Raw genomic sequence first — 12,500 nt, 5'->3', positions numbered from 1 at the left:
ATAGCCTAGAAGATTGTTAAACATAACTCGCGAGGTGACTGCATGCCCTCTTCGACTATACTGTTAGAAATCCCTTCACCTTTAGATCAATTACTCCAAATTACATGGAACCCAAAGTCAGACCTATGTTCCAATGGCAACAGGAAGAGGGTGGGAGAGGGTGGAGTGGGATGAGAGGGTGGAGGATGACCTATAATTTAGTCTTATTGGTGCACTTACAAGACTTGGGTCAAAGGTCAAAGAGTCAACACTTATGATCATTATTTGTAATACGTGTTATGATAACTGTGTGAATTCAGCATAAGTGTAGAGATCGGGAAATAACAGGCAATATTCAATTCAGGTGTATACAAAAGCCCATTTTAAGAGCAACGTTCTATTTTAACAGAAATAATCAATCCAGTAGCAGTTATTATTACTATCAATTAGATGTATATTTATGCATCCAGAAATCATTAAAATGACAAATCTTTCAAGTAAACTTTCGCACCATCAACTTGTTAAGTAAACTTCCATAATTTAAACAAATGCAAGTAATATATAAATAAATATATATATATATATATATATATATATATATATATATATATATATATATATATATAAACGTCATTAAAGAACGGTATTACTTTAACACACACATAGTGTATGTATGTGTGTGTGTATATATATATATATATATAATATATATATATATATATATATATATATATATATATATATATATATATATATATATAAAACGTCATTAGAGAACGGTATTACCTTTACACACACATACAGTGTATGTATGTATATATATATATATATATATATATATATATATATATATATATATATATATATATATATATATATATAAAATAATGTATGTATGTATGTATGTATTTATGCAACAACAAAAATGCATCAGTTTCTTGGCACCTGCAAAACAGGGGCATCAGGCATGTCAATTCATATCTAGGGCTTGGCAAGTTTTCATCACCAGGCTGGCCAGTGCGGATTGGTGGTTGTGGGAGTATTTCGTTTGGTCATTCACAGCAAACCAACCTAATATGGGTGACTCTGACTAGTACAGCTTTGTCGATCATGGCGATAGGCAAAACCTTTTCCCCACACTAAATATATATATATATATATATATAATATATATATATATATATATACTATATATATATATATATATATATATATATATATAATATGCAATAATTGTACATTCAATATTTGATCAAATAAATCAATGTACAACAAATGGCGAAGCAGCTATATTGAAATAAGTCGAGACAAAATTTGACATCAAATCACATGAAAACAATTTGTATCACATTTAAACACGACAATCATAAAAAATGTAATACCAAACATCCACGAAATTACAGCTCTCAGAATACTTTAAAGAAAACACAAAAGCATAAAATATTAAAATAAATATAAAAAAAAATCCTACCTACGTAATAACAGTAATCTTCTCCCTTCGACTTAACATAATAAGACCCATCATTATTTTTGTATCTTGAAATAACACATCTCGACAACTAATACGAAAGAGGTGGAGAAGAAGACCCACTCGATTTCTGCAAGTCAGCCTCCGATGTGGGGAAGCGTCAAGAGACGAGACGCGATAAAGAATATCGCGCTAGTTACACGAAACAAAGGAATGGCCTGTTTCCGGTTACATGTAATTAGACTAACTACACAAACTGTACAAAAGATCAAGTATGACATTTAGGGATCTTGGTATGATAAAGGTCAAGTGTTACATTTAGGGATTTTTGAATGAAAGGTCAAGTGTTACATTTAGGGATTTTTTGTATGAAACGTCAAGACAGTGTTACATTTAGGGATTTTTGTATGAAAGGTCAAGTGTTACATTTACGGATTTTTGTATGAAAGATCAAGACAGTGTTACATTTAGTGATTTTTGTATGAAAGGTCAAGACAGCGTTACATTCAGGGATTTTTTTTATATGAAAGGTCAAGTGTTACATTTAGGGATTTTTGTATGAAAGGTCAAGACAGTGTTACATTTAGGGATTTTTGTATAAACGGTCAAGACAGTGTTACATTTAGGGATTTTTGTAATGAAAGGTCAAGAAAGTGTTACATTTAGGGATTTTTGTATGAAAGGTCAAGACAGCGTTACATTCAGGGATTTTTTTTATATGAAAGGTCAAGTGTTACATTTAGGGATTTTTGTATGAAAGGTCAAGACAGTGTTACATTTAGGGATTTTTGTATAAACGGTCAAGACAGTGTTACATTTAGGGATTTTTGTATGAAAGGTCAAGACAGTGTTACATTTAGGGATTTTTGTATAAACGGTCAAGACAGTGTTACATTTAGGGATTTTTGTATGAAAGGTCAAGAAAAGTTACATTTAGGGATTTTTTTTATGAAAGGTCAAGTGTTACATTTAGGAATTCTTTTATGAAAGATCAAGAGAGTGTTAAATTTAGGGATTTTTGTATGAAAGGTCAAGACAGTGTTACATCTAGGGATTTTTGAATGAAAGATCAAGACAGTGTTACATTTAGGGATTTTTGTATGAGAGGTCAAGTGTTACATTTAGGGATTTTTTGTATGAAAGGTCAAGTGTTACATTTAGGGATTTTTGTATGAAAGATCAAGACAGTGTTACATTTAGGGATTTTTGTATGAAAGGTCAAGACAGTGTTACATATAGGGTTTCTTTTATGAAAAGTCAAGTGCTACATTTAGGGATTTTTGTATGAAAGGTCAAGACAGTGTAACATTTACGGATGTTTATATGAAAAATCAAGAGAGTGTTATATTTAGGGATTTTGGTATGAAAGATCAAGACAGTGTTACATTTAGGGATTTTTCTTATGAAAGGTCAAGTGATACATTTAGGGATTTTTGTATGAAAGGTCAAGACAGTGTTCCATTTAGGGATTTTTCTTATGAAAGGTCAAGTGTTACATTTAGGGATTTTTGTATGAAAGGTCAAGACAGTGTTACATCTAGGGATTTTTGAATGAAAGATCAAGACAGTGTTATATTTAGGGATTTTGGTATGAAAGGTCAAGTGTTACATATAGGTATTCTTTTTATGAAAGGCCACGTGTTACATTTACGGAATTTTAAAATAAGGTCAAATGTTACATTTAGGGATTTTTGTATGAAAGGTCGTGTTAAATTTAAGGATTTTTGCATGCAAGGTCAAGTGTTAAATTTAAGGATTTTTGTATGAAAGGTCAAGTGTTAAATTTAAGGATTTTTGTATGAAAGGTCAGGTGTGAGATTTAGAGATTTTTGTACGAAAAAGATCAAGTATGACGTTTAGGGATTTTTGTATGAAAGGTCAGGTGTGAGATTTAGAGATTTTTGTACGAAAAAGATCAAGTATGACGTTTAGGGATTTTTGTATGAAAGGTCAAGACATTGTTACAGTTAAGGATTTTTGTAAGGTCAAGGGTTATATTTAGGAATTTTTGTATGAAAGGTCAAGGGTTATATTTAGGAATTTTTATATGAAAGGACAAATATGACACTTAGGGATTTTGGTATGAAAGATCCAATAAAAGTATGAGATATACCGATTTTTATATGAAAGGTCAAGTGTTACATTTAGAAACTTTTGTATGAAAGGTCAAGTATGACATTTAGAAACTTTTGTATGAAAGGTCAAGTATGACATTTAGGATTTTTTGTATGAAAGGTCTATTATTACAATTGGGGATTTTCATTTCACTCCAGGCAAAATAGATATAAAATTATAGATGATTTCAGTACAATAATATCACCCATGAAGATAATATATTTTTATATAGCCACAAAATTTACAATTGACAGATTATATGCCTAGGATGAAAAGAGGTTTTAATAATACGATTTAATTAAGTAGGACTGTAAGTTACTTGAATGATACGTATGCCATTAATATGATCATTACAGCAATGATTAATACGACATGCAAAAAGGTAAAAATATTAATATACAGAAATTCTTGCGCTAAATCTATTTACTTAGAGAGAGAGAGAGAGAGAGAGAGAGAGAGAGAGAGAGAGAGAGAGAGAGAGAGAGAGAGAGAGATTGTGCTATGAATACAAAAAGGTGAAATGCAAAGGCTAAAGAAGATTTAGTATTAACATTGACGTGTCCAAATTTATTTCAAGATTTTATCTTTTTTTTCAAGAAACATAGGTTTTATATATAAGATTTAAAATTATACCTATCGGTGAATTTTGCCTCACCTTTTAATCATTCATCTCTTTTATTTACTACAATCTAATTTCATTTATTTTTCAGCATTAAAAAAAAATTCCTTCCGAATTTAATCAGGCAAACTATGTAAGAGTCGAGTTTGACTAATTGGGCCTGCAAATTTCCTCCTCCTAATAATAATAACAATAATGATAACAATAATAATAACTGAATAATAACAATGGTACACCTGATGGATCACACTCTATCACAAAAAGAGAAAGCAAACTCTCTCAAATTTATCTCCAGATCTTTTTATTTTCGTAAAATTCTGCTTCAACTTCTCTTCCATCTGATATCAGTTGATAATATTCAAGGCGATTTTTCTACTTCAGTACTTAAAACATTTTTTTTGTCATCAATACAATTGTCAATATTTTTCATAGTAAATTTTTATACGCTTAAACAGTCTACTATAATAAACCTCTCTCTCTCTCTCTCTCTCTCCTCTCTCTCTCTCTCTCTCTCTCTCTCTCTCTCTCTCTCTCTCTCTCTCTTTAAACGTCTAAACAGACTCCGATAAAAAAAATTTTTCTTCGTACCCCTCTCTCTATACGTCCAGATCCAATAATAAATATGCCTCTCTCTCTCTCTCTCTCTCTCTCTCTCTCTCTCTCTCTCTCTGTCCAGACCCCAATAATAAATATTTCTCATCGTTCCTCTCTTTCTCTCTGAGAGTCGCGGAAGAGCCAGTGAGCGACCTTTATTCTTTTTCTTTTCTCTATTTTTTTTCTCTCTCTCCTGCCGCTCGTTCCCCTCTCCTCGCGGGCGATAAAACTGTCCAGCACGCCCAAACATGGGCAGACGGGGGCGTGGGTATGGCCCCACGATTCCGACCGAGGGTACGAGAGAGGACGAGTTAAAAGTGAAGAATGCCCGGCCCGGGTCTCTTAACCTCCTCTGCCAAAGGTGAATTTCCTCGTGATTGCAGATTAGGCAAAATGGAAGAAAGTGGGATTCTTGGTAAGAATTAAGCTTCAAAAGGACAAGGACAAACACACACACCAACGCTAAAATTTCACATACATACGTGCATATATACAGTACATGCATACATACATACTAAAGTTCGATCATAGTATGAGAAAGAAATTTATTTCTATTTAAGCATGATATCATGTCGGTTTGCATCAATATATATATATATATATATATATATATATATATATATATATATATATATATATATATTTATATGTATATATAAACATATATATATATAATATAAATATATATATATATATATATATATATATATATATATATATATATATATATATATATATATATATATATATATTTATATGTATATATAAACATATATATATAATATAAATATATATATATAATATAAATATATATATATATATATATATATATATATATATATATATATATATATGTATATATATACATATATATATATATATATATATATATATATTTATATGTATATATAAACATATATATATAAATATATATATATATATATATATGTATATATAAACATATATATATAATATAAATATATATATAAATATATATATGTATATATAAACATATATATAATATATATATATATATATATATATATATATATATATATATATAAATATATGGACTGGCAGAGAAAGACCATAAACATACGCAAGTGGAAGGACATGTCTGAGGTCTTTTTTCAGCAGTGGACTTGATAATACATATACATACATACATACATACATACATATTATATATAATATATATATATATATATATATATATATATACATATATATATATATATATATATATATATATATATACATATATATATATATATATATATATATATATATATATATATATATATATACACACACACATACTGTATGTATATATATATATATATATATATATATATATATATATATATATATATATATATATATGCGTATATACGTGTTTGACACCCATATACTATGAGAGGAAAACCTCACATCACCTACACCCCTCGTTAGCCTGCCTCTTTAATAGGGGTCGTTCAAAAGAAAAACCAAGACATAAATCACCGCTATATTCAGCGCTTCAAAGTTAACTATTAGATGCACTTCCGCATTCAAGGTTATCTGTTACAAAGAACTTGGGCAGAATATGTGTGTACGTGTGTGTGTTTGTGCTCACGCGCTCTCTAAATCCTACAAATTAGCTTTGTAAAAAGTTTACCGACTAAGACTTGCTTATAGTTGCAGGCACATTAACAGTAGAATGATAATTTAAGACTTATCGACACCAATAACCCATTAAAGGTTAAAAGGTTTAAAGGTCGCTCATGAATGGCAGAGGCCGGAGACAGTGATATTACCCTAGCAAGCAGGACAATGCCCTAGAAACTGACCATATCTACATATGATCAGCACCCAAGCTAGGACCAAGGAGGGCCAGGCAATGGCTGCTGGTGACTCAGCAGATAGAGTTATAGACTACCCCAAAGCCCTCCATCCTTAGCTTATAAGGATGGTAAGGTTGCAGCGACCAAAGGAACTAATGAATTAAAGCGGGACTCGAACCACAGTCTGGCGATCACCAGTCAGGGACGTTACCACATCGGCCACCACGTCATGTCTTGGTGCAAATATCCTTGCTGCAAATTTAGCTTGTCAGACACATGCATCTATTTCAAAGTCTTCAAAAGAGCGAAGAATACATAATGATGAAACTAAAATATTCCAAAAGCCGGAATATTCTGAACTTCAAACATTATTCATTTGTGCAAAAATGCACTAAAATCCCCTATTGCTCGATTGATGACTTCGTGAAGGTGATAATTTTGCAAGTATTTATATTTGTAATGAAAGTAAAATTAGTCTGTGTGATCCCAATATTTGTTACTTCACACCAAAGGATGGAATTATATAGAGAAATATACTTTAGATTAAAGGTTTAAAGGCGGCTCCTGAATGGCCGAGTACAATGCCAAAGATACTGAATATATATATATATATATATATATATATATATATATATATATATATATATATATATATATATATATATATATATATATATATATACACACTGTATATATGATCAGCACCCAAGGCCCTAGGACCAGGGACGGCCAGGCAATGGCTGCTGATGACTCAGCAGGTAGGCAAACAAGCTCCCCAAAACCCCAATCATTAGCTCACAAGGATGATGAGGTTGCAGACACTAAAGTAACTATGGAGTATGAGCGAGACTCGAACCCCAGTCCGACGAGTGCAAGGCAGGGACGCCTCTAAAAGGCTATGGCACGATCCAAAGTTAGTAGAAGTTGTTTTTACAGTCACGAATGAAATAAAACTTCTAAAAGCGCAATCGGTAACACTTCATAATATTTGCATAAATTTTGCAATCAATATAAGATCTTGAGCAAACTCGATTTCAGTCCATTAGACATCGTAAACCAGTATTAACAACGTTTAACCTTGTATCAGATATTACTGAAAAGTGACCCAGCGCTAAGGTAAGTACTATATTTAGCCCTTACGTCATGAAAATCTGACATTTGACCTTGCAGTACGACGACTCATTAATGAGCCAGTTAAATCTAACAGTTAATTGACTATTTTCCTTAATTCTATTTTAAGTCGGCTTCTAGGGATACCATACCACTCTTATAAATATGAGAGAGAGAGAGAGAGGAGAGAGAGAGAGAGAGAGAGAGAGAGAGAGAGAGAGAGAGAGAGAGAGAGAGAGAGAGAGAGATTGTTTTTATACCTATTTAAGTCAAATCCTCAATTAAGTGGACACGATAATGAAAAAATAAAAAGCAGGACACGTTGGCTAATCCTTACTGAAACGAAATAATTCGATGTAAACCTGTCATGAGAGGATAACATAGGAATTACCAAGTGTTATTTTGAAGGTTTTCCCGCATGTGACAGCGATGATGACGTTTATATACCCAAGGCTAATACAAACAGTATTAGCCTTGCTTATATATATCAAAATGAAATAATACGCAAGCTGAACGGAATTCGATTACGAAAAAATAATTATCAAACATACTTTTATGTCACTTAGAGATAGAGGTTAGAGAGCTTCTAATACTAAAGGTAAGGACCTCAAAATAGAGGTAAAAACTTCTAATACTGGAAGTATGGCGCCTAAAAATAGAGGTCAAGGAGCCTTAAATCCTGGAGATAATGCACCCCTAAAGAGTTGGAAGATCCAAGCCTACATGGCTGAGGCCTATGAAGCGTGAAGTAGGTCATGAATGGAGAAGTATTGAATTAAAAGCTCAAGATAGAGACGACTGGCGAAATCTAACTGAGGCCCATTACGTCAATAAGCGTAGGAGATGATATGTGTATGTATATATATATATATATATATATATATATATATATATATATATATATATATATATATATATATATATATATATATATGTGTGTGTGTGTGTGTGTGTGTGTACAGATTATGTATAAAATGTCATATTCGCTAAAAAGAAAAGTATTTAATCAGGTGGTCTTACCAGTATTAACTTATGCATCAGAAATTTAGAGCCTTACTAAAGCCTTAGAACATAAGCTGGTTACAACTCAAAGAGCAATGGGTATAATAATGATGGGAATAACACTAAGAGCCAGAAAAATAGCAACATGGATACGAGAGGGTACTCAAGTAGAAGATATTCTAACAACGTGTTAGGAAAAGAAATGGGCATCGGCTGGCCATATAATGAGAATGACAGATAATAATTGGACATTGGGAATAACAGAATGGGTCCCTAGAGATTGCCAGAGAAGCAGGGGAAGGAAGAAAAGACGATGGATCACCGAACTAAGGAAGTTTGCGGGTATAAACTAGTATTGAAAGACCATAAACATGCGCAAGTGAAAGGACATGTCTGAGGTCTTTGTTCTGTGGTGGTCTAGTCACAGCTGATGACACACACACACATACATACATACATACATACATACACACATATATATATATATATATATATATATATATATATATATATATATATATATATATATATATATATATATAATATATATATATATACATATATATATATATATATATATATATATATATATATATATGTATATATATATATATATATATATATATATATATATATATATATATATATATATATATATATATATATATATATATATATATAAAATTATACCATTGATAGAAACAAAATAACATGTACGCATATAACATCCATCGCCTTCGAAAAAAATCTAGAAAGTAATAATTCCATTGTAAAAGTCATGTGAATATTCACAAAACTACTGATCGTGAAATATGGCTTTCCGAAACGCATTTTCTGTGTTTCGAACAGCTCTGATATCGATTCGTACCGGAAATGAATCTAAACCCCAACCCTGAAAAAAATCAGTCGAAAGCTTCAGTTATTTCAAAGAGATTTGTTATAAACCTAATTAACCTTCGCCCAAGTTCGATCGCCGAGTGCGTTGCAGGCGTTACTTAATAATAAAAGTAATAAATTATGGTAATAGTTATCTTTTCATCTTCCTATACAGTCTCTTATCTTTTCCTTCAAATTGCAAAGCCCAGCGTTGAAAGACTTAAAAACTTTCTGACTCAAATCTATAAATCAAAGCATGTAGTTTGTTGTTGTTATTATTATTATCATTATCATTATTATTATTATAATAATGATGATGATGATGAGTTACTATGGCCTACTGAAATGTGACAAGAAGGGAATTTTTCGCGAGTCCAAAACCGCTTCGAAAGAAAATCTTCCCGGATCTCCATATGTCTTCAGAAGACATAGCCGAAGACTTTAGCATGGAGTTCTGAATGACTCCAGAACAGAATCTTCATGGAACCCCTTGAACGGCACCTGAAGAAAACCCAAAAGACTCCAGACGACATAGCCGTAGACTTTAGCATGGAATTCTGAATGAGTCCAAAACAGAATCATCCCAGAGCCCCCTGAATGGCACCTGAAGAAAATTTTCCCGCATCTCAAAAAGCTGCAGAAGACATAGCCGTAGACTTTAGCATGGAGTTCTGAATGACTCCAGAACGGAATCTTCACGGAGACGTTCTGAATGGCTCCGCCCTGAGTTCCAAATGACTTCTGAAGACCTGATCTCTCTTTTTCTCAAATGAAGCATGCAACACCTCTCATGATGTGTAGGTTACGCAGTGAACATTGTTGTTTTTATTGGAGGAGGCTTTCGCTTGACTCACAGAGCTCGTGTTCTGGAGGAGAAGGGAGCTAACTGTGAGAATTATGTTACAAACACAGAATCAACTGGAGGCTCTTCAGAACATCTTCATCTACAGATGGTTTTGGGGGTTGCCGCCGAAGCTGCCAAGCTTTGAAGATCATAATCTACACACCTTCAAGGACCCTTTGCTTGGGCTTTTGCGACGTAGTTCTATAATTGGAGACTACTGAAAAAACTACAAAGCTTTGTATAGGTGCACAGAGGGATTACGGGAAATGAGGACGGAGGCAAACTGATTCAACTGAGAGGTAAGTGACGTGTGGTTCTTCAACAGGATTGTCGCAAAATTCAACAATGAGGAAAGAACATATCCGGAAGGCACTGGTAAATATATTGTGTTCCTCGTCATTTACTTTGGCATGCTGGCGTATGCAGAGAAAACAATGACATCCTTGTCTTTATCCATTGCGCTGATGGGTAAAGATATGAGTGGCATCGATTTCTTTGATGAATCTGATGAACTGAGGACACACGGCACAGAAATGTCCTTTGAAATCTCGAAGGAAACTGGCGAACTAAGGAAAAGAGATCTTGAAAAACTAGTAGACAAAAGAGAACAGCTACGAAGAGCCTTCGAAGAGGTCAAATAGGCTATAATGTTAGAAGGAAGTCACCTAAAAATAAGAGGTCAAATAGCTTCTAACAGTAAAGGTAAGTCCACATAAAATAGAGGTAAAAAATTCTCTAACGTTAGATAAAGGGCACCTAAAAATAAAGGTGAAAGTGCTTCTAATTATATAGAGGTAAAGAGCTTAAAATAGAAGTCAGAAAACCTAATACTAGAGGAAAGGCGTCTCAAAATAGAGGTCAAGGAAACTAATGCTGGAAGCATGCCGCTTAAAATAAAGGCCAAAGAACCACTAATGCTAGAGATAAGGCACCTCAAATTAAAGTCCAAAGAACCACTAATGCTAGAGATAAGGCACCTCAAAATAAAGGCCAACGAACCACTAATGCTAGAGATAAGGCACCTCAAAATAAAGGCCAACGAACCACTAATGCTAGAGATAAGGCACCTCAAAATAAAGGCCAAAGAATCACTAATGCTAGAGATAAGGCACCTCCAATTAAAGGCGAAAGAACCACTAATGCTAGAGATAAGGCACCTCAAAATAAAGGCCAAAGAACCACTAATGCTAGAGATAAGGCACCTCGAAATAAAGGCCAAAGAACCACTAATGCTAGAGATAAGGCACCTCAAAATAAAGGCCAAAGAACCACTAATGCTAGAGATAAGGCACCTCGAAATAAAGGCCAAAGAACCACTAATGCTAGAGATAAGACACCTCGAAATAAAGGCCAAAGAACCACTAATGCTAGAGATAAGGCACCTCAAAATAAAGGCCAAAGAGAATCTAGTGCTAAAGATAGGAAAACTAAAAATAGTGGTCAAAGAGACTAATGCTAGAGATAAGACACCTCAAAATAGGGTCAAAGAGACTCTAATGCTAGAGATAAGGCCCCTCAAGATAGAGGCCAAAGAGAATCTAATGCTAAAGATAGGACAACTAAAAATAGGGGCCAAAGAGACTCTAATGCTAGAGGTAAGGTACCTCAAAATAGAGGTCAAAGAGAATCTAATACTAAAGATAGGACAACTCAAAATAGGGGTAAAAGAGACTCTAATGCTAGAGGTAAGGCACCTCAGAATAAAGGTCAAAGAACCACTAATGCTAGAGATAAGGCACATCAAAATACAGGATAAAGAGAATCTAATGCTAAAGACAGGACAACTAAAAATAGGGGCCAAAGAGACTAATGCTAGATATAAGGCACCTCAAAATAGAGGTCAAAGAGACTCTAATGCTATAGATAAGGCACTTCAAAATAGAGGTCAAAGAGAATCTAATGCTAAAGATAGGACAACTCAAAACAGGGGTCAAAGAGCTATTAATGCTAGAGGTAAAGCACCTCAAAATAGAGGTCAAAGAGAATCTGCTAAAGATAGGGTACGACTAAGTAGAGGTCAAAGAGACTCTAATGCTAGAGAAAAGGCACCTCAAAATAGAGGTCAAAGAG

The 12,500-nt window shown here is 33.1% G+C and overlaps 2 protein-coding genes across 4 annotated transcripts in view; one reads left to right on the top strand and one right to left on the bottom strand.

The window, feature by feature from the left end:
* The window catches only part of LOC137655700 (collagen alpha-1(I) chain-like), a 511,707-nt gene that overhangs the window by 252,249 nt on the left and 246,958 nt on the right, over window positions 1–12,500 (bottom strand). The window lies entirely within an intron of this gene.
* Window positions 11,705–12,500, top strand: part of LOC137655167 (uncharacterized) — a 993-nt gene continuing 197 nt past the window's right edge. Inside the window, exon 1 of the mRNA XM_068389048.1 lies at window positions 11,705–12,500. This exon is cut by the window's right edge and continues 197 nt beyond it. Within this exon, the coding sequence (XP_068245149.1) occupies window positions 11,705–12,500 (796 nt within the window).

The sequence above is a fragment of the Palaemon carinicauda genome, chromosome 16 (genome assembly GCF_036898095.1).
Source record: "Palaemon carinicauda isolate YSFRI2023 chromosome 16, ASM3689809v2, whole genome shotgun sequence".
In the NCBI taxonomy this organism is placed as follows: Eukaryota; Metazoa; Arthropoda; class Malacostraca; order Decapoda; family Palaemonidae; genus Palaemon; species Palaemon carinicauda.
Note: the sequence above shows the minus strand (reverse complement) of the source record. Positions and strands in the feature narration are given on the sequence as shown.